General features: G+C 40.7%; 1 protein-coding gene across 1 annotated transcript in view; it reads right to left on the minus strand.

The window, feature by feature from the left end:
- Positions 1 to 6,716: 6,716 nt before the first annotated feature.
- Positions 6,717 to 22,761, minus strand: part of CHD7 (chromodomain helicase DNA binding protein 7) — a 96,483-nt gene continuing 80,438 nt past the window's right edge. The window contains exons 23-39 of the mRNA XM_009889786.1: positions 22,155 to 22,314; positions 19,017 to 19,106; positions 18,399 to 18,502; positions 16,898 to 17,027; positions 16,553 to 16,625; positions 16,278 to 16,332; positions 15,324 to 15,552; positions 14,947 to 15,155; positions 14,126 to 14,803; positions 14,055 to 14,057; positions 13,550 to 13,707; positions 11,658 to 11,885; positions 10,995 to 11,438; positions 10,193 to 10,414; positions 9,645 to 9,785; positions 9,069 to 9,173; positions 6,717 to 8,603 (exon numbers count right to left, since the gene is read on the minus strand). Coding sequence (XP_009888088.1) covers positions 7,650 to 8,603; positions 9,069 to 9,173; positions 9,645 to 9,785; positions 10,193 to 10,414; positions 10,995 to 11,438; positions 11,658 to 11,885; positions 13,550 to 13,707; positions 14,055 to 14,057; positions 14,126 to 14,803; positions 14,947 to 15,155; positions 15,324 to 15,552; positions 16,278 to 16,332; positions 16,553 to 16,625; positions 16,898 to 17,027; positions 18,399 to 18,502; positions 19,017 to 19,106; positions 22,155 to 22,314 — 3,983 coding nt within the window. The 3' untranslated portion in view covers positions 6,717 to 7,649. The remainder of the gene's footprint in view (positions 8,604 to 9,068; positions 9,174 to 9,644; positions 9,786 to 10,192; positions 10,415 to 10,994; positions 11,439 to 11,657; positions 11,886 to 13,549; positions 13,708 to 14,054; positions 14,058 to 14,125; positions 14,804 to 14,946; positions 15,156 to 15,323; positions 15,553 to 16,277; positions 16,333 to 16,552; positions 16,626 to 16,897; positions 17,028 to 18,398; positions 18,503 to 19,016; positions 19,107 to 22,154; positions 22,315 to 22,761) is intronic.

Raw genomic sequence — 22,761 nt, forward strand, 5'->3', positions numbered from 1 at the left:
AGAGAGCTAAAAAAGCTGCCTCTCCATGAGGAATAAAGAAGCACATGGCAGAGAAGCGCAATTTGTTCCAATTTAGTTAAGATCCTCCTACTTGGCATACCAACTTGCAACTGCTTTAGGAAGACTTCATTAAACAGTGTGCAAGAAAGCCCAGTCATCCTTTAGCTTGTATACAAAGAAATCTACTGATGAAAACAGTTTTGCAAATCCTATTGTAAATCCAGGTTAAAAATGTCCACCCCTGAAATGGTTGTAGTCAAACGCTCCACATATTCAAGTGCTGCTACCGCATTGCGTGATCCCTACTAGCCATCAGCAGAGAAGCTGATCCAAATTCATTAGAGGCTGTTACAGAAAAAGGGTGCCAAGAGGAGCTGACAAACATGAGGTATTTAGCAGCACGTACTGAAAACAGGCTGAAAGATCTTTTGGAGCTTGCTTCTCGTGGCTCCTAGAAAATTGCTTTTTTCCTTTGGATTAAATATAAATATACAGTAGGTAAGAAATGATGGCAGCTCTTCATGTGGCAAGGGAAACTAATAGGGCAATGAAAAAGCTTGCTCAAGTGAAACACTGAGTGTTTAAAGCCAACAGATGCCTTTTTTCTTTTCCTGAATGCTCCTTTTTAGTGCAGTTGTACAGCGCCAATGACAGAAGGTGCCCTTGGTAGGAACTGGTACTTGGAAAGCTGGGCTTAGGGCCTTTTTAAAAAGACTACTGATTTCTGCTAAACGACCAGTGGACACTGGAAACATCAGCTAACCACTTCGTGCTGGCTGACAGAAAGCAGACAAGGCTGGAAAAAAACCAGGAATATTATGTTCTCTCTGCCCATCCCTGACGTAGCCACAAGCTCCCTTATTGAGGCAGTCTGTAAATAAAGGCAAGGAAGGACTAAGGGAGGGCTTTGCAGCACTACCGCATGACCAGGGAGAAAGAGAAGCTGTCAGCTTGGAGTATACTAAAGCTTCCTGCAATCTACCATCTGAATTTGCCCCATCAGCAGAGCAATGTGTACCGCAGAAGCCTTTTTAGGAGAACATGAAGCTGTAATGACGTGAATACTGCCACTTAAAACCAGTGTCTACGTTGGTAGCCAAATCAGTCAGGTGAAGCGGCTCCACCGGGTGAAGCGACTCCACCGTGAGATCCAGGTGTGGCCAAAGGGGTATTAAAGAAACACGAACGACAACCAACCCTCCTCCTGAAGAAGTCTGCGTCCTGATTTATGTTCCCATTTTTATGATGTACTACGCAGTCAAAACAGAGAGCGGCCCCAAGGTCGAGCAGAAGCAGGAGCCGAAGCCTTGCCCTCAAAACAGGACTCAACGGGACAAGAAGAAGTGAGGCCCAAAGCTCGGCATGCGGTTTTCCGTGGAGGCAGAGAGACGGCAGAGAGAAGCTGACAGGTTTGGTATCCCACAGCGGGGTAGCAGGTTCACCGTGCTACAGTGGCAGCAATTGATTGAGGGGGGGCTGCATTTACGACAGCCCGAGATGTAATGAAGATTGTCATGTTCAAGGATGAGCTGAAGTCTCTTACCCAGGCAGTCCTAATCAGGGCGGTTTGAGTACCGCCTGATTGTTGCTAACATTAGCCTCACAACATCGCTGTGAAGAAGGCAAGTGTCATCCTCCATTCTGAAGACTGGAAACCGCAATTAAAGCAACCGCCTCGGGGAAGCGGACAGAATTAGAAATCGAATCCGGAGTCCTGGGCTGCCGTTTCGCCCACGGGCTCACCCTTCACACGTGCGAGGAGGCAACTTAAACCAGTCAAAGGGCACCTTTTACCTGCAGCCCGAGAGACGCGTTCCCCCAGACTCCGGCGATAGCTCCAGCCTAATAAAACAGGCACAAAAGAGCAAACGCTGCTTTCAAAACAAAGCGCGTACTCCACTGGTCACTAGAGTGCTACAAGCTGGAATCAATGCGATGATTGTGACAGCTGAGAACAAATTCAGCTATGTTTGACAACTTCCAGAAAATATTGGCAGAGGACAGGGAGTCTGCACTGCCCAGCAGCACCTTTGTGAATTGATTAGCCATATAGCAGATGGCAAGCCTGCTGCAGACGGAGACAGCAGAAGATGGCCAGGCTGGTGGAGAAGAACTTGAAGACGACTGGGAAGAAAAAGCATGTCCTTAACAGTGACAGCCCACAATGCTATTTCGGAAATGTCAGATGCACGGCAGATGAGGAACAGGCCTGATTTTTAACATTTTCTTCAACTATTTATCATAAGCACCTGTCTGGCTCGTAAAGCAAAATTATATAGCTTAGTTTAAACTTTTCATTTTCACCTCTTACCTTCACAAAAATCCTTAAAGAAAACCTCAAAAAACATTTATTCTATTAAAATATTCTTGTAAACAGCACTTCCGTAAGTCATTACGGAATCGACTGGTACGTTTGAGAGAACTTACCTGCTTTCTCTGGAAGTGGGCATGCCTTGAAAGTTTGATTTTAGGAAAACATATTCCGGACAAAGAGCAAAGGCTTTGCTTCCCTCCTCCTGCCACATATTTCTGGGAGGGGTTTGGCACGTGTTTGGGGAAAATTCATATTTTTAATGGTTTTAGGAAATGCCTTAGGCTATTCAGAGTCTGCACAGCTGCTCATCAGTAGCCAGCCATGGCTGAAGGAGCAGAAACTATGGATCGGAGAAATATGCCATCTTTGTCTGGTGCAGAACAATGCCGCCGCAGTGAAATACAATGGCCGTCTCTTATTTTCTACTAGCCCTGAGAAAAAAAAAAAAAAAAAAAAAAGAGAGGGAGAGAGGAAGGGGGGGGGAGGGAAGGATCATGGAGTTTCCTTGCAGGGCCTCTGAGCAGAGGGAGCGAACATTAGCTCTGCACTCACAGATATGCAAATCCTTCCCGGGCCCAACAATAGCAGAAGCCCTGTGGGAGGAGACCGATAGCACAGACCAGGCGGCCGCTGCTCCCAACTCCTGACGCCTGCAAAGCCCACAGGTTCCCGGGACTTCCCGAAAACTGGAAGGCCGAAGCATTGTCCAAGAAGAGGAGAGCTGCAAAAGCTCTGGTACCAGAGCAGACCACTCACCGCACCGTTACGAGCAATATCAGGCATTTTAAAGCTTATGGTTCGCCTGCCGTTGGGTTTATGGATGCAACTGCCCAAAAAGATTGATGAATGCAGGGTGCAGCATCTCCGTATTGCCCCGCAGGTTAATAAGGCTCACGTATACAATGTTGGAACTAAAAGAAAAAAGGAGCTTCTGCAGCAAGACCCCAATTAACAGTGTTTGCATCTCCGTACTCCGAGCAAACTTTCTAAATGGGTGGGTTGGGTTTTTAACATCAGCTACAATTACCAGGATTTAATGAAGTCTCTGTCTTTCAGCTATCACTGATAGCTAAATTTTTTAAGCAAAGACTGTGGGAGTACAAGGAACAGACTGGAAACTACCAGCACTGAACTACTGCAACACAAACAGCTCAAACCGTTAAGATGTGATGGTTTTACTGGTGCTGACAGCAATCTGTAAAAACCAGAAAAACAAAACCATTCAGTGAAAGGGGTCTATCCCCCTTTAGAAAATATATTTTTGCACAATAGTTCACATGATCCTAAATATTTGCTGTTTTGCATCAAATCTATTACCGAAAGCCAGACAGAGCTGGCACATCCACCTTACATTCGGAAGGATATGTTTGATTGCTTCCAAAACTCCCATCAAACTTTGGTCACAGCAACTGGCAATCCTTAAATTTAATTTCCTCCATGCGTTTTCCTCAGCCTACTCAAGCTAATGATTAGGATGGATGCCTGGAACCGCATCCCTCTGTGCAAGAAGCCAACTTCAGGTCTCTCCAAGGCATCATCGCTTGAAGCCAAAGAGGGGTCCGACAGGTTATTTCCACAGCGCTCTCCCCCACGGAGTAGAGCCAGAACACGTTGAGGGGCCAGCACCTTTCAGGTCTCCAGGGGAGAGTTTGGAGGCAGCAGGACTCAGCTCCCGGATGCCCTGACATTGCCACCCCCCACCGCCCCCCTTAAGGATTCAGAGGTAGCCGAAACACGTGGTGCAGAGCAACAGGAGTCCCAAACATCCCAGGCAGCTTTGTATGCAATATGGAATTCAATGGGAAGCTTAATACTAGAAATACAACCGATTACCACTGCCCCACCTACCCCCAAATCTTAAGCCTCCCTCAAATGAGAAAATGCTTATTCTGCTGCACTAAACGGCAAAGGTCCTCAGTCAGAGAAGTGCGTTATTCCAATAAGCAGTACTTTGGCATTGATATGAAAGAAGAGACCAAAGCTGACAGAAGATACTTGGGATCAGCTTTGGGTTTGTGGGCTGTTTCAGCAGTGACAGTATTCAACACTCGTACTTTGAACCAGCTCTCCTTTACAGCCCAGGTTTGCAAAGTGAGTCTGCGAGACTTCTTTCGCAAGTTCTTAAAAAGTAGGTCTTTAATAGCCTGAGCAGATTTGTTGTTGTTTTGTTGTTTCCCTTGGCAGGACCGTGCGCCACGCACACAGAAAGGGCTGTGTGAGCCTGCAGACTGTTGTGCTTTGACACAGATATGTCCTTCTCGAAAGCAACAACAACAACAAAAGTTGCTTGTCCTCCTTGATACCCCCATTAGCATTTCTGCGACCATTAGGAGGTCCAGCAAAAAAAAAAAAAAGTTGTGGCAAAAGAAGGCTTCTCATCGAGACAGACAAAAAGGGTGCTCCAGATGTCAATCAAGTGCAGAATAGTATCTGATCTAAGCATCTTACTCGCGTAAGCTTTTATTCATTTAGACACACTTTAAAACTCCTAAGTATCTTTGCAATAATTAACAAAAACTCTGCGTCAAATCAAAGAAAAACCTTCGTATTTTCATGTAATACATTTCTTGGACATTAGATGGCAATCCCCCCACTTCATTTTTCATACCAGGGGCCCGTATCCCTTCCAAAACCCAACTGTCACCTGCTTTTCAACAGGTGAGCGTTGCCTTTGGCCTGTAAGGAAAGCACATTCAGAGTACGCAGGCTCCCCCATTACCATGGCCTTCGTTCTGTAGCAACTCTTCTCCACTTTTGGTTTTTCTTTGATTAGGAAAGGCAGAGGAGTAGTATCATTATGGAGGAACGCTTGTAATAGGGGTAAGAGTCACTCATTTGTCCCTTGGACACTGCCATGACTTGGACGCTTCCGTGCCAAAAACTATCAGCAGTTACCAGAATTTCCCCCTCATTTTGACAGAGGAAGGGGGTTAGGAGAAGAAAGGTGGTTAGCGTGGCATTTAACAATGTAATTTCTAGTCTTGCCAATTAAAAAGAGCCCTCCCCCAAGGGATATCATTAGTCTGTGAATCTTTGCTGAGAATTATAAAACTGAATTTCAAAAAAAAAAAAAAAAGGCTATTTGGTACCAGTATGTGGAATACACACAACGGAAAGCACCAGCAACTTTTACAGTGGGAATTCTACAGGTAGAAGAAAAAATAAGACACTAGGCATTTAAACAACTTAAATAACAGCTCAAACAAATAAAACAGAGTATGTGATACACCTGATCAAGTTAATGCACCTTGGCTTTCAGCCTCTTTTTGTCATGGTCTAAGCGTGATGTTTTAGCAAGAGACAGGAATAACACACCTCGTCAACCGTTCAGTGATGTACATGGTGGGGGGAATCCTTCCTGACCTTCATTAACTCTGTATGATCTATTTAAGTGGCACTACAAGACATCCTGACATCTATTCATTTCAACACCATGGTGTCTGTGATTCATTCACACAAAATTCACTTCCTAAGCCTTCGTTTCTATTCTACTTTCATTGTTCACAGAATGTTCTTTTAAGGCCAAGTTCACTCCTTTTCATACATCCCCCTCAGAACTGAATTTTGGCCTTGCAGTACTTGTCCATTTGAGCTCTTGTGCAAATTTGCAGTGGACAGGAGAGCGAAGTTCGCAGCTCACCAGCATTCCAAACGCACGGATAATATTAGTCCTAAGACGGGGGTCCACCCACAGCTGGCAACTCAAACAGCTAATTTTTCATTTACTCCACTGAAAATCTAACCTTTTATCCTCGCTCTCGAGATGGTTGTGTACGTGCGTGTCAAGGTGACAACACTGAAAACAGAAGTTCTCAAATGGTACATTATCTCCAATATCAAAAGGTCACAAAAGGGTACAAATCGGTAGCTCTCCAGAAGAGACCCTGGTTTTTATGAAAAGTGGGTCAGTTTTAGTTTCATGTAGGTTGTTTGACACAGTGGTTTCTGGCATCACAAGCTCTGGTCTACAGGATACCACAGAGCCTTTGTATCCCTTGCTGTCACTACAGCATTGTGTTTTTCTACCCATTAACCAAGGATAAATGACCTAGATATTGTGCCTATTAAAGCCTCATTTTTCTTCTGCCCTTTTGTTCTTTAGTGTACCACATTATCACATGCTGAACACATTTTAAAGTATTCTCAGTCTCTCAAGCCCCTTTGAAGGAGTAAAGTAGGGGTTTTAGTGTGCATTTCTGTAGAGTTACTTAGAGTGGAAAATATGAAGGTAATTCAAGGTTTCTCTTCCTGCCTAGTCCCTTGAAGACAATCAGTTCAGCATTTACAGCCACTAATCTATAAAGAATATAGCCGAAAAATGCTATAAAAAAGCCACAATGCAAATACAGAAAGCGAACACCAGTTGTGATGTCCCTAAACACTACATTCTATAATTACATCTCTGCATATCATGGGTCACTTTTATTAAAAGCATCATTACTACAGTTGGCAGCAATTTACATCTTATCTTACATGATAGCAGTTTCCAAAGAAAAAAAAATAAAAAGACATCACAACAAAGAAAAACAATACATTTACAAAGTCATGTCTGTAAACTTCAAGGCTAGTTTAGAGTTGAGGTAATGCTGTTTAGCTTTGTGGCTAAAGTAACAAAGTCCTTTAATTTAAAAAAGGTACCTGATTTTTTTCTTTTTGTTTATACCAGTGCATTACAAGATCACGAGACGATTAAACTGTAGCTTTATCCTGTAAGAACCTTCTCCGCGGGTTAATTTCCAAAAGGTACTCTTCACATTCAACAGCTGCCTTATTATTGCTGCGTCTCAAGACAGAGACATTCACACTATCATGAAGATTGTCAGAGAGAGAGTGTGTGTGTGGGTGTGTGCGCGCATGTGAGCGGGTGAACTCCCATACAGTCAAAATGAAGCGCGAGTACGATATGTATGGTAAATTTCATCTTGACCTTCACAGCAAAAAAAAAAATAATAAAAATTAAATATATAACTTCATCCTTCCTTTAAGCAGCACTTCCTTCTATTAGTGCCACTTGATTACAAATTGCTGCTTAATTCATAATACCAATGGTACCAAAAGAAAAAAAAGCAGAGCATTATGTCAATTTCCTTAAAAAGACATGATCACCTCTCAAATTTCATCTCTCCTAGGGATAATAAATAATGCACTGCACAATACTTAATGACCAAGATACCTTTTGACACATCTGTATAACATGACTTGAACTTTTTTTTTTTTGCTACACTATGTTACAGAACAGCTTATAAAAACTAAGTATGGACATTAACTGTGAGTGTAAACAGTAGGACTACCACTTGTCAAAAGTTTAAAACACTTTAACTGTAACTGGTACTGGTTATTCATCATTTTCATTGTTTTCTATTTCTTCCCCCCCATCAAGTGAGTCTAATTCTTCACCCTGTGCTATTTCATCTTCTAAAACGGAGGAATCTGCAGTTTTATCAAGGCTCTCCTCTGCATCACTGCCTTCGAGATTTTCTTCATCTTTAAAGGCAGTTCCTTCAGTTTTGTCAGCAGCCTTCTCTTCGTTGGAGCCCACTGCATTCTGAAGTCCTGCTAGTGCTGGGAAACCGGGCAGAGTCAATCCTCCCAGTCCTGGAGGTAGAAACATAGATGGATAGAAGAGGCCAGGAGCCATGGTAGACAGCAGGAAAGGATTGAAGGCCAGAGGGTTTGCGGGCAATCCAGTGTTGGTGGTGGTGGTAGTGGTGGCAGTGGCGGTAGTCGCCGCAGTAGCAGCACTGACAGATCCATTCGCAGAGTCAGTAGCAGAAACAGTGTCTGTGCTTTTCTCAGAGTCTTTGTTCTCCTCTTCATTCTCATTTTTCTTCTCTTCAGCTTTTGAAGCGCCATCCTCAGTCTCTCCTTGACCAGAAGCAGTAGTGGCATTTCCAGTAGTAGCCGTTATCGGGTTATTCAACAATCCGCTTAGTCCAAACATATTGGGCAATCCTGCCATCCCTGGCAACATCAGAGGCAACATGGCAGCCGGATTTTTACCATCCCCCCCAGCAGCAGCAGCTGTTGCTAGCCCTGGCGGGAAGCCCATGAGGCCTGCGAGCTGGAGAGACTGCAGGTTCTGTAGGTTCTGGAGGCTTGTGAGGTCCATTCCAGCAAACAGACTGTTCATTAGTAGTGGGTTGATTCCCGAAGTTGATGCTACAGCAGCAGCTGCTGCAGCTGCTTTGGCAATTTCACTTTTTGGCCTTCTTCCTCTTCTGCTTGCTCCTTCCTCCCTCACAACAGGTCCAGTGAGAAGACGGTCAAACATGGACTCCGGAACAAAACCCTGAAAAGGGGATGCGAAAAACAAGCTTTATTCTCGATTAGCTTTTATAGCTTTCGGCAGTTAACTGATGACGATGGAAGAAACAGAAGGGATTTCAGCATACTCCAAAAGGAGTTTTTCAACCCTGGCAAATAGCTACTTGCTAGCTACTAAAGCGAACTGCAGTAGAACATGTAAGAAAAACTGAAGAAAGTCACAGATTTTGTACGTTTAAACACAGCAATAAAACAAAACACGCTGCAACTCTGTATCTTCATGAAGCTGATTGTTTGAGTGTACTTCAATTCCATTCTGCAGCAGCCTCCTACCACCATCCCCGCCAGGCTGGGCAACTCCCACCCAGACACTGTAACTCCTTCAGCTCAAAACTAGCTATGAGATAACGACTTAATAATCAATTTACACAGCCTTCAACTATTCTGTGCTATGACCTACAGTGAAGCACGGAATGAGAGTTTCACTTACAGACTGTTTAACAATGTCAGTCCAATCTGGAGCAACAGCAAATTCAGGATTTTCTTCCAGCCATCTTGGCAAGTCCTTCATTGGAGGGGCCATAGCTCCACCCATCTAATGCGAAAGACAAGGTTAATACTTAAAAAAACCCCAAACCCACCAACTATTTATATGAATATTTTCTATCTGTGCATGTTCATCTCTGAAGGATGGCAGTAAAGACTTTCAGTTCAGACTGTGGTAAACTACATGGAAACCAGCTCATGAGACTAGAATTGACAAGATTGTGTTTTAAAAAAATACTAGTAAAATGCTGCAACTTAGGCAGGGCTAGTAATGAAATTCGTATCTGAAAAAATGTGCTATATAGTTTCAAAAAGTAAGAATTATTTACTCAAGTGATTAATATGAACATATCAGAAGAGCAAAAAAGGAATTAAAGGAACTGGGCGGTAAATTCTAGTAAGAATAACTGCTGGTGCCAAATCATTAAAACTTTTTAAAAGAAAACTTGGAGCAGAAAACCAGCTTTCCACATGCAAAGATACTATTAAAAGACCTCCACTGAACTAACTTAATTTTTACCTTCTTTCCATTTCGCTTATTTACAACAGGTACCCTTTCTTCTCCTGTCAAGGTGTTTATATCCAGTTTATTAGGGTTTCGACATCTGTGTCGTTTTTGTTTCGGCTTCTGAAATGGGGAAAACAGCACATCTGCACTCTTCTGGAAAGAGAAATGCATTGCTTTTTAGTTTTTCATTTTCTTGACAAAAATCACCGATCATGGAACCCCTTCTCACAAAAATTTTAAGAAGGGGCAAATTAGTTTAGCCTTAGAAAAATCTTTTTTCTTACCAGATGAAGAAATTCTGCAGAACTTGACACAAACAATGCTTTAACACATTGTTGTAATGTACAAATATTAAGAAAGGAAAAGCAACCCATACACCCTGGCGCCACTTGGGTGTTTACATACTACAGTACGTGTGGCTAAAAAGAAAACCTCTACTGAAAACCAACAGGTACAAAATCTAATGACTATGCGCAATGTGAGGAAATTAATTTTAACGTCTGTAAAACTAACTTCTGTATTAGTATAATAGAGCAACGCTTTTAGAATCACATACTTACTGGTACATAACTTGGCATATCTACAGTGTAAGTAGGATGCAATTTAAGCCATTCAACTAAATCCTTGTTTTTAGGAGCATCCTCTCCCACCAGCCTGGTCCCATCCTCTAGATTGATTACAGGGATGCGAGTGTCTGGGTCCAATTGACCAGGAGATGGAATGTTCCTTGCTGGTAGGGCTTCCATATCTTCTTCAAAAGCTTTGGTCACTTCTGCATCCTCCTGAAAACATTAACATCTGTATTAATTCTCACTTCAAGGGAACAGTTACCTGGCAGAAATAATTTCAGGGACTGAAGCTAAATGCTCAAGGAGATTTTGCATATGCAAGAGTTAATGGATTTCAATATTCATACTATGTAAAGCAATACCATTACATTAGGGAATTTTGTAATTTTAGCATCCTTGAACATTAAAGAACGTACAGCTAAAGACAGAGCAGTGTTTGTGCATTTCCAGTTAATGGCCCCCAAGACCTTCCTTTTTCTACACACTAAGACAGACATAGGTAAGCCTCAAAACATATGTTGTTATAAACATGTTTTGTTAAAAAGAAAAAAGAAGGCTTTTTGAAAGTATAAGCTACTTAAAACTCAGCTGCAATTTGCTAGAGTTAAAACTTGACATGAACAACATTTTGTTTGGTTCAAAAAAAAAAATAACACCTCTAAACACAAAGAAAAAGCTGGTTGGGTAAAAAGTGTACATTACTATTAGGGAGAATATAACAACATTTAAAATCACATTCAGAAAGTACTAAACACAGAAGAACACATATAAGACAAAAAGGCTGGCGTCTTACTACAGTCAATGATGTCCGTTTGTTGCTCATAAACAACAGATCAAGCCCTTCTACATTTTTCCTCCTTCCTCTCCTCCTCTTCATGGGCGGTTCTCCATCTATTAAAGAGCCATTTAGTAGATGCCTTGTGGGTGTGCGTGAAAGACCTGCTTGCAGCAGCTCCATTTGAGTTTTAAAGGCATCAGACACGGGTGTGGAGACATTAGGCAAGATAAACTTTGAAGTAACAGATGAAAAATTTGAGGTAGAACTTGTTGCCTCTCGTGAGGCCTTTGATAAATCTACAACCTTTTCTTGTCCGTTTTCTGAGACCACCTGAGACTCACGTAACTGGGCAACCATTTCCATAAGATTTCTCCTCTTGGCAGCTCTCTCAGCCTCAATTTCAATCTTTCTTCGTCTCCTCCTCCTCTGACGTGGAACTGATAAATTGAGTGCATCTTCCTAATGAAAAACGAGCATTTCCAAACATTAGCAAAGCTCTGTTTGCTATTCTGAATTTAAAACAAAAGTCCAAACATGTAACTCTGAAAACAAAGCCTTCATTTTATTCAATGAAGCACTTTATTTTTCCTCTTTTATTTAGAGAAATTATATTTTTTATTTTGCAAAAGAAGTGCATGCAAGATAAAAATGTTTTATGTAAGAAATATGCAGCCTTGCCTTTGATAACTGAGGAGAAGCAGTGATATCTTCACTGCCACTGACACTGGCTTGACCAACCATGGAGAGCTCTGCAAAGCTCCTTTTTTGTAGAGGGCTGTCCACAGCTGTTGGAGTATACCCAGGTATGAGCCCCTGGAAATCAAACATCTGGCGCCTATTTACTGGCCACTTCCCTTTCAGCACTGCTTCACAGATGTTGTCTAATCGGTTGATCATTACTCGGTCCTGCATAAAGGAAAAGTACGTAATGAACCTTCAGTGTGAAGGTCGCCTTTTAAACTCAAATGTGCGTAATGACACAGTCCAGCTTCCAAAGCTTAAGAAATGCATTCAAAAACAACTATTCTTGCAGGTCAGGATAAACTTATTGCTGTACAAGAAGCTAATACACAGACAATTTTGAAGAATAAAACATCACTAGAATTTAAAAGCTGCATTTATAATGGAGGGAAGGAGGAAGACAAACCACGTTTTCTGTATGACAATGTACTAATTGACAAATTTAACAGAAACTCACTATTGTTTTACACTACAAAACTTCAGCAGTTAGCAAATCAACAGTTAGGAAAGAAAAATTCAAACATCTGCAATCAGTATCTTAAAGCTGTAGTTCTCAAGAACCAAGAGGCTGGATCTGCAATTCTGTCCTAGGAAGTGGATCCTCATTAGTGTCATTATTAATAAAGTTCAACATTATGAAACGGGCACCAACCTAGGGACATCTAATGAATGTCAATTTTCATTCCACGCCCATTATCACTTCAAATTTCACTGAAGCGTGTACACTAAAAATCTCTAATTATGTTTATTAGTCTACTTATGCTGAACCTATATAGATGAGGGATTTTTTGTTTTACTTTTACACTACAACTGGAATAAGATTTTAGTCCGTATTCCCAAAATACATGCTGAAAGCAAAGAAGATGAGTATCATTTGATTTCTTTCATTTCAGCATTCAAGCACATTCTATGCTAGTCTGCCTGAAGTAGCAGAAACTTCAGAACGATGAGAAATACTGTTGGTTAGGGAACACGAGCATCAGTTAGCTTCCTGAACAGCAAAACAGCGCAAAAGCCACTAGCAAATCTCAGCAGCTGCAACAGACTGCTTGCTTTCCCCAGAAATAAGCCTATTAAGAGCAAGGTCCCGCTGCCCTGCCCCCCACCCCGTCCCAAACCAGATGGCCCTGTTATGGTGATTAGTAAGCTTAAGACTATTACTACTTTATTTCTCTCTCTACCCTTACTGCAAAGGAGAGTACTAAATTATGTATGGATTTATTATGAGGTTATGGTTTCATATTTTTAAAAAACATTTTATATTAGATAATTTTCTACATGGTTACTAAAATAAGATACAGCTTTATCCTATCTAAAACTGCTGCTTATGTTTGCAGGATACCTTAATACAATTACATCTGTCAACATTACATAATGGCTTAGTTCATGTAGGTCACCAATACTCTTCTCTACAATCTCCTCACCCCAAAATAAAAAGGTGATCTTACAAAATCTCTGCTCTTAACACTGCAGATTGCTCTGCAGACAAAATCTGTAATTCAAAATCATAAATGTGCTTCCATCAATAGAGGTGCAAGAGGTGCGATTCTGCTGACATACAGTTATGCAGCCTATAAGAACTCAGGTCTGTCAGTAGTCTGTTGTTTTACTAAATGACACTATTTACAGTAAAGCAATTCCTTTCATTTCCTCTGCTAATTTGTAAGAAATTGAAGAATAAAATGCTATTCCACAAATCATTAATAGAAAAAAAGTCCCTTGCCCATCAGAAGTGCAGAACTGTACGAAGCTCACTGTTACCTTGCAAACACATTTCCCATATTTTATCTGTATTAAAAAAGACACATGTCATTCTACCCATAACCAACCTTAGGCCAGAAAGAGAAGGCAAACGTTCTCTCATGAAGCAGCTGAACCACAGAGGGATCCCCATCTTCCATGTAGAATCCATCACGTGTTTCATCCCTTGCAGTACTCATAGAGGCATTGCTTTCTTCATCAAAATTTTTACCCTGAGAAACTGTTCCTGCAGAATAACAACCATGACCAGGCATTAACTACAAAAGCACCCAACCACCCAATGTCATCCCAACCAGATAGGTTAAAACAACCAGGTCTGACGCAACGTTTCTAACTCAGGCTTTTGTTCAGCAATTACTACAGCAGAGCCCTAGTCTACTGCATTTGGCACAGAGACTGTGCTTACTGGCTCAAGTAAGCTGTCTTGGAAACCATGCCTTATGGGGGAATACCCCACTGATGCTGAATGTTTTTTATGAAAGCTTATCTAGCCACCTGATATGCAGAAGGGCACAGGAACTGCTACATGTAGCCCATCCCGAGCTCCATAATGGCTCCACATGTGCCACTTACCAGCTGGCACAAACTGCAACAGCTGTGGGGCTCATGCTAAGCACACAGAATTGATCTGACCAACACGTTACCTTCAGGTTGGGAGGATTCTTCCGATTTATCATCGTCATCCAGTTTCTCCTCTTCGTCTTCTTCCGAACCTTTCTCAGAAATAGATTTTGGGTCTACGTCCGTACTCATTTCTATGTCTTTCAATTCACATTTAACAGAGCCAGGCTCAGCCTCAGCATCACAGTCCGGTTTAGTGTCCTTATCTGCGATATCTGTCTCCTCTTTGATATCAGGCTTTTCTTTGGCTGCTGGATTTTCAGACCCTTCAACTTTAGACTCCGTTTGTTCTGTAGTCTTTTCTTCTTGTACTGGTGTGGATGGGACAATAGGTGGTGTTTGACTGCAGCCAGCGCCCAGAGGGTTTACCGAAGAGACAGTATTTACATTACCCGTCCCTCTGTTTTGAGCAAAGTTTTTGTGAGCCTCAAGAAAAGAGAGTTCAGGATCATTCAGAATGTGATAATCTGTCCTACTGACTCCATGTTTAGCAGCACCAATCAGTAAGTCTTTGTCATGTTTACCACACTCCCACCACTCTGGCAGGTCCAAGCTTGGTTGGCAAAGTTTTAGCCTCTCCCCCAACTGCGGGTGATGGAGAACCTGTTCACGGATTTTCCGTAACAGTTCTATACGATATAAAGTTCTAGAAGCACGCTCTTCTGTGATCGGCTCAATCATAGTGGAAAGATCAGGAGGTTCTGCAATGACAACGATTTGTATAATTTAACATCAATTAAATGTATACCCATTTTGAAATCATTACACCTGGGCACTAAATTTCAACAGCCCCACTGTCTTGTAACAGTCATGGTGATTCCTACAGTCAGTTGTTGAAACTTACCATCATCTGGTTTGACTGGCATTCGGCACACTCGTCTACACATATTCACAAAGCCATTAAAATACTTTTCCAAGCTTTCATCAGACTTTTTATCAAGCCTGGCAAATGCTCTGAATTGATTCCAGTCAAATTGATGTTTTACAGGATCGAAAATAATTCCAAAAGTAGACACCACACGATAAAAATCAGCTTCTTCTCTTCTTGTCCATCTAGTCAAGGAAGAAGCAAGAGAAGTGAGGCCATTGAATAAACAAGAGTCCAAGCATAGTTTGGATGCCCCCAAACCACCTTAGTTTATTCTTTCAAAACAGAAGGATGGTACTGGTGACACACAAGCTCAAATGAGATTTAAAGAAAGATACCACTGAGAAACTCACTTTTGTCGTTTTTCAGTTATTATAGCTTCCCTTTCTGCTTCTAGTGCCCTCACTTCTTCCCGAGGCCGACGTCTCCTGCGGTCAGTCTTCATTAGTGCCTCTTGCCTCATTTGTTGCCTTTTATAGCTGCGCTGATAGGCAGTAATGAGGCGACGCAGACGGGTAGTCAGGGTTGAAGTGTTGGGCCAGTAGAGTTGGCCTAACTCAGCATTGCTTTCACTGTGCTTGTCTAGAGAATAGAGAAGTATTTGTGCACTGCAAAACCACCACTAAACATTTCAAAGTTTCGATGGCTAGAACTGGATTCCTGTTTTATCTGATAAGAACATATGCCTCATTAAAAGTGGTGCATAACAAATTAGAAACAGGATAACTACACTGGTAGGAAATAAAAACTAGAATCAAATCATCACACTCTAAGAACTCAGAAACGCTTGTGAAGCATTTAGAGATAAGCATCAAGCCTTATTATTCAATGTTATGAATACAAACATATTATGAATACTGTAAGTATTTAAATTAATGCAATGCATCTTCAAATATATTACTAAGAAGATCCTTCTGCCTCTGAGGAAACACCTATGTATGCTTACAATTTCCCACTTTATTATTCTCACTTAAACTTGGCAATTTTCCTCCATACTGAGGAAGCAACATATCTATAACTTTCAAGATTATCTCACCAAAAAACATCAACGGCTGCATTATGAAACATCCGGTCTTTATCATCAGTTTCTACTATGTAATTATACAACCAGAAAGCCATAATGTGGATTATTCAAAGACAGTAAATAATTGCTTTGTAAGATGTGAAGCATGAAGACAATTGGCATTAGAAAGTTTACTGTGATGTTTTCCCGAAACTCAACCTATCACCTCAAGTGGTAAATAAACAGTCCACCTTTCACTGAATGGTCCATTTTTGCCCTTTTAATTTCTTTACTATAGTCTTACTTGGGTGTATTTCTATGGACTCCTCTTTGTCTTCTGGAGGTGAGTTTGCAAATTCCTTGGGGAGAAGAAGACAGAAGTTATTTTAGTTTTCAGTTTTGACCATATGTTATCATTTCAGAAGAAAAGTATGTCATCTCTCAAACACAGCAGCAAACAATCTTTGTAAGGTGTGCTTATCCGGTAGCTCTCAAACTTAAGAACTGCACATTAAGGTAAACACGGAGAATCAGTTATAACTATATATATTTGTAATTACAGAAAGTTGAAGTTCTTACATCAATTTCATCCTTGAAAGGAGTTCTGGTTGGCTTATATTCTGGATCTTCATCCTCTCTGTCAAAGTCACCACTACAAAATATTTAAGAGAATTTTTTTTTTTTTTTTGAGAGGAAGCCGATTTTCTGGGCAAAAGCAAAAAAAGCTACAAAAGCCATCAGTACGGTGTACCAAGTTACGCATTTATATTTCGTGCTCAACTGTGTAAACAATTCTCTGTACTTTTTTACATCATATGATCACTTCAGATCCTCAGGCGAGATGTAAGCAAAATATGACATGTGAACTCATGCCAACATATACAATGCTGATAAAGTTTATTAATTTTTTCATGTCCTCCTTACCCATCACCGCCATCTGCTAACATGTCTGTCCCTCTCTGTTCAGCAGCTATGGCCTTCGCGTCAGGCATGCCAACCCGTTCCAGAAAGCACAGTGCTGGATCAGCTCTCATAGAATTGTATTTCTCATAACCTGCATGCAGAGCGGGAGACAATTTTTTTTTTAAAAGCTATGACCAACTGTGAATAGAATAGGTTTAGGCAGTAGAAGTACAATTTTCTGGATTCTTTTATTTATTTTTAAATAAAACAAAGGAGCTGTCACCGTGCTGGAAACAACCGTTTCATTCATGTAATGAAATTTTTCATACTGATAAATTCCATCAGCACACAAATGTTTTCACATCAATAACATTAACAATTAGTAGATACTGAAGAAAGCATTCAATTTAATGTCTTTATAAGGTAAAGTAAAAATCTTTCACAAGTGAAAACTTCTTCAAGTTTCCTATATGATTTTGGCAGTGGTTCTCCACATTCAATACTCCCTACCGGAAGCATGCAGATGCGAATGGAAACAAACACACACAGGCATTTTCTATAGCTCCAGCCCTGCTGGAACCCTCAATGTAGGCTGCAAAAATGCTGTATACATGGGTTATACGTAAGGCCAACGAACCTGTCTTATTAGGTTTAGGATGATGCATGTCAGTAAGATGACACTGTTCCCTCTATGGTTTTCAAACTGCTGTTTGCTTTTTTACTGCCCAAGTTGACTAGATGGAAAATGGCAGATCCCAACAGTGCACTGCAGGAAAATGATTTTTAGACTAGACTTGCCTCAGCTGAGCCCACAAAACAGAGCTGCTGTACATAGGCAGAACAGCACAATTCAATTAGGATTTGTACTACAACACACTGCTCCTAACTGCTGTAGAGCCTCAAGCCAAACTGTAATCATGAAAGGTTTTATAAGCCATCATTCTCCCCTTTAGTCAGGCTGGGCTGCTGAGAATACCTCTGCGACCTCCAGAGAATTGGGATTATAATCAGGAATCGCTCACTGTATATATCATGCCAGCTCTGCATCCCCAGCCTTTCAAAGTTAACAAGGCTGCATCCCACTCAAGGGAGCCGGGAGTTCTCAACACTGACATTTGTGAAATATTGCTTGGAACAAAGCCCAGGAGGCACTTGTACAGATTAATAGCAGAGGTTAAGCCCACCGTCCACTTTGACACTGGTTGGCAGAGTTAGCAAGTGAAGCAGTGCTGGAAGCAAAGTTTATGGAGATCTATCTTACTATTTGGCTATTATTTAAACAAATATGGTTTTGTTTTATTTACAGCCAAGAAAGTAATGTTTTCTTCTCAAATGTTCTGCAAACATTTAAAAACAGCATCTGATATTTACAGCTCATATTAGGTTTTTAATGCAGGCAAGGAAAAAAGGGAGATACAAGCCAACAGTTCTTTGGAACAATACTTGTTAATATTATGACTGAACAGTCCTACACACAGAAAGCTTTACAACTGAGTTTTGTTCAGAGTGAGACATCACTTACCGTGTTTGAATACTCCAATTAAAAGGGATTTATCCGCCTCCTTATCCCACCAGTCTGCAGGAACTTCAGCATGGAATGGCTCAGGTATCCATACATCTATTTCACTGCGAAGATAGCATTAAATACATTCTCAAAGGTATTACTGGGCAAAGATGTTTTAAAAAAAACAAAACAAATATGAATTTAGGGGGGAGGGGACAGAATACAAAACCCAACGTGGAAACTGAAATACCTTGGAAAATAATTAGGATGGTTAAAAAAAGAAACAACACACAACCAAAAAAAAACCGCAACAAAAAATTATTAGGCTATTTTGGGAGTGGAATGCCAATGGTTACCCAAATATGATTCATTTAAGGTCTCGGTATATTTTTTCTCACTTTTTAAATTGAGATAGAATAGTCCATTATTAACAAAACCAAAAATCCACCTCATTTCCCACATCATTTCCTCCCCCAAGAAAATTACACACTGCGCTGGGTAAAATAAGAAGGCTACTTGAGAATACACGTTTAAGAGAGAAAGTGTGACAACCTTTAAATGCTACATTACTATAACACGTGTACTTTATAAAAGCCAGCGTCATAAAGCAAAAAATAAACCTGCACTTGCACTAACCTTGAGTCAGCACCCTCTAAGATCTTGTCTGCTTGGTCCCCTATAACTTCTTGTCGTAGATAGTAGAGCATGCGGACACGCAGCAGGACCCTGGAGAGGAAGGCAGAGGGGGGAAAAAGTTCTTAACTTCAGGACTGTTTGCCAACAGTGGCTTTTGGCAGCTGCTGCTGTTCATCCATCATCCTGCCAAGGCTGATTAGCCATGCTGTATGGTAGGCTTGAAGCGTGACAGATGGTGGCACATAATCACCTCTGTGTGGTGCTTTCTGCTGGCTTCCAACAGGCCTGCCTGGCAACCGCTTACACTGCACAGAGAGGGACCCAGCTCAGCCCGGCCCCGGCGCATTTCATTTAGTTCTACCTAGTGCAGCTTGTGAAGTTTAGACACGTACTCTACCACTGCCTCTGAAGTATTGAAGCAAGTTTGTAAACAACTGAGCAGATGGCTTTCAGTAACTGTTCTGCTTCATTATCTCATAAAATTTCCTCAGCTGCTGCCTTAATACCATTTTTGGAAGCACATCAGAAGTTGTAGGAATAAACGAGATATAAAATCTGGTTTTACTACCTTACAATAAACCCTCAATATGGAATGTCAGGTTTTTCAGATTATACAACTTTTTGCTTCCGAGAATTGGGGAGGGGGGAAAAAAAAAAAAAAATATCCCTCATTTCCCTTGGGAGATATTAACTATTTTTACTCTTTATAGTTCAAACTGCTATTTAATTTTACTTGTGCATGACCTAAGTGCTACAAGGAAGTGAAAAATCTTCATGGCCCATGTTTGTTTTTCCTATCTCTGCCATACTACAGTAGTTTTGGGAAGTGCTGTCAGGTGTTGTGGTCACACTTGAAGCTGGCAGGAGAGAGAATGGCAGACTCTGGCTTTTCAAGGAGACTAGGAATGAGGTCACCTCTGCAGAAAAAGTATCTACCTGAAAATAATCCTACTCCCCTATGTTTGCCCAATTCAGGGCACCCCCTGCTGCCTAGTTCATGAAGTAAAATCAGTACCAGCTAAACCGGAGATTATTCAGCCTGCCCTCTCACTGTACCCAAATCCATCACGGCAACTGTTGAATTGCTGCTGCTCCTGGAACTGCTAGGGTGACCTGGGAGGCAGTAATCTGATCACCCACTTGCATGAAAAATTTAGACCACCACCAGTTTTGAGAGCTCCTCATTAGAGATCTGATGCAACCAGAGCAATACCCGGTTTTACACGTGTTATTCCAGCAAACCTTGGAAGAGCAGGGATTTGAATGAAGGTCATGTCTGCAATGCAAAACATATCAGACATGCTTCTTTTTGTATGCATGATAGCTGGGACCAGTAAGGTGTCCCTGCTCCTTGTGTGGCTATGTAAATAAGCTGTTGAGAGTCTCTATCATCTTAGTATTAAGCAATAACAGCTGTTACATCAAGCCAAAGAAGAGGAGTAGGAAAGAGAACAAAATCAACCATAAAAAAACAGAGGATCTTTGCACCTTTCAGGAGTCCTTTCCATTAAAACAGCATACATGTTACATAAGGACAGGACACCAGTTCTTAAGAAGCTTTGCTACTGCTACCTTCTGAATGAAATCACTCAGACTATTAAGTGGCTTCCACCTCTGTTTGAGTTTACCTGGGCTAAACACATTGCTTCTACAACTCACTTAGTCCTGGTGGAAGCAAAGGAAAAAGATAGCAACTGAAAACATTCTTGTACAGTGATTTATCAGTCTTTCCTATCCTTGTAATTGTTCTACTGTATTACTGCAGGAGCAATATTTTACAGTGAGTTTAACTCTGATCTGCAAACTGATATAACAAGTAATGAGGACATGTTACCTGAGAGATTAAAATAATGTTACAGGAAAGAATTTAATTACTTTAAGAGCAAGTAAAATATAATAACAGATCTGAGTAACAGTTTAGAAAAAAATCAGAAAGCAGTTTATTTGGATGTGCACTTGCTGACGGTAATTCTGTAAGGGTCTGTTTTCATCAGCCGAGAATTAAGCTCGGTTAGTGTCTGGGAATGAGCTAACAGACCCCTTAAACGCCTTTCCTCCTTCACATCACACCCCCTATTGACAGGCCACAGGTACTTTTCAAATCAATAATTTCTTTCCAATAAATAGTATTAATAAGACACAATATATATTTAAAACACAAAGTAAAACCAACCTTTCAGTAACACTGCATTGTATCTGTATAGTGTATATATACAATGAAGAGCATAATTTTAAAAACAAAAAAACCACACACCCCCCAAAACTCAACCCCAAACCAAGATATTTTGGGGACAAGAGTTAGTTTTAGTCTATAAATGAAGACTACAGTAAGCAAAACTGAGACGGAGAACCAGGACAATGTGGACAGAAGCTGACACAAAAATAACTAAGATATTACAAAACAGAAGCTGAAAGAATGTGAGAGAGGCTCTTAAGAGACATTCACGCAACAATAAAACAACGTAACATCCAAATCAAAACACAATGATCTTTATCCCCAAAGGCTTTCAGTTTAGTAGCCTGTTTAGATCGCAGAAATCAAATCAGGGCACCAATTCAGGTAAGACAGCTCGGTGAGAATGTTATCTCAAACAAAAGAGGAAAATAAGAAACATTCTGTATGATGTGGAGAGCAAAAGAGGAAGGGAGAAAAAGAACGAAGAAAAGAGATACAGGCACGTATAGGTGAACTACTACGTGAAACTCTGGAAACAGAGAACTGGACAGCTAAGGAACAGAACTCAAACACATCGGCCTGAGAGACCCTGCAAGAAGGGTAGGAAACAAACAGCTTTTGTTTTTTAAAGATAGCCAATTGTCAAGAAAAGACGACAGTGTAGGGATACAGTCTTTCCTTTATATGGTAAAAAAAAAAAAACTTCATCTGATTCCACTCTTATTTAGTAAGTTGAAAACAATTTTCTTCAGAACTGTGTTTTAAGCACTGATCAGTCATAAAGAGCTTACAGAAGTATCCAGATATCTGTTAAGATGATTATCCCCAAACTAAAAAGTAATAATGGCCTTTACATCCTATTAAATGGTCCTGTGTTCTATTAAAAATATCCAAAAGAAGTTGTGGACTTACCAAAATAATTTTGTAAAAAACCTCTAAATGAAATATTTATTAATACTTACTTATTACAGTGATGTTTGAGATGTTTCCTATAGCTGTCTTCCTGAAATAATACATCTGGATTACAGGTTGTGAGCCAATCAGCATCTTGCAGCATTGGCTGTGAACTCTGGGCTTTTACTTTCTTGCCTTTCCTCCCTCTGGGCACTGGCGCAGACAGACCTACATAAAACCCCAATATTTCTTATACAATCTGAAAAGGAAAAATTCTCACCCCAAACTGCATTACAAACACACATGTAAAGCTAAGTATCACTGCTGTATTAATTCCTTTGTGAGCAACACAACCACTAAAACTGAACAGCAACATAATTCAGTACAGAAAATTGCAAATAACAAAATCAACCAAAACTTTCATGCAAATTTGGGTGTGAAGATTTCAAAAATTCAGAGCGTTAGCCAGAAAATGGTGTTATATAAATATTTCTTGTAAAAACTCTCATAAATCTGAATAGCCATAAGGAAACAAGCTTTCTGATTTACAGCAATTTGAAAGAGATTAACTCCAGCAGTAGGTGCCACTTAAAAATTATGCTAGAATATTTGTACAAAACTGATTTAAAGGAAAAGAGCACTGCATCCTACAAAGTGTCTAAGGGAGACTTCCCC

This window comes from Charadrius vociferus, unplaced genomic scaffold (assembly GCF_000708025.1).
Source record: "Charadrius vociferus isolate BGI_N301 unplaced genomic scaffold, ASM70802v2 scaffold167, whole genome shotgun sequence".
NCBI classification, from domain to species: Eukaryota; Metazoa; Chordata; class Aves; order Charadriiformes; family Charadriidae; genus Charadrius; species Charadrius vociferus.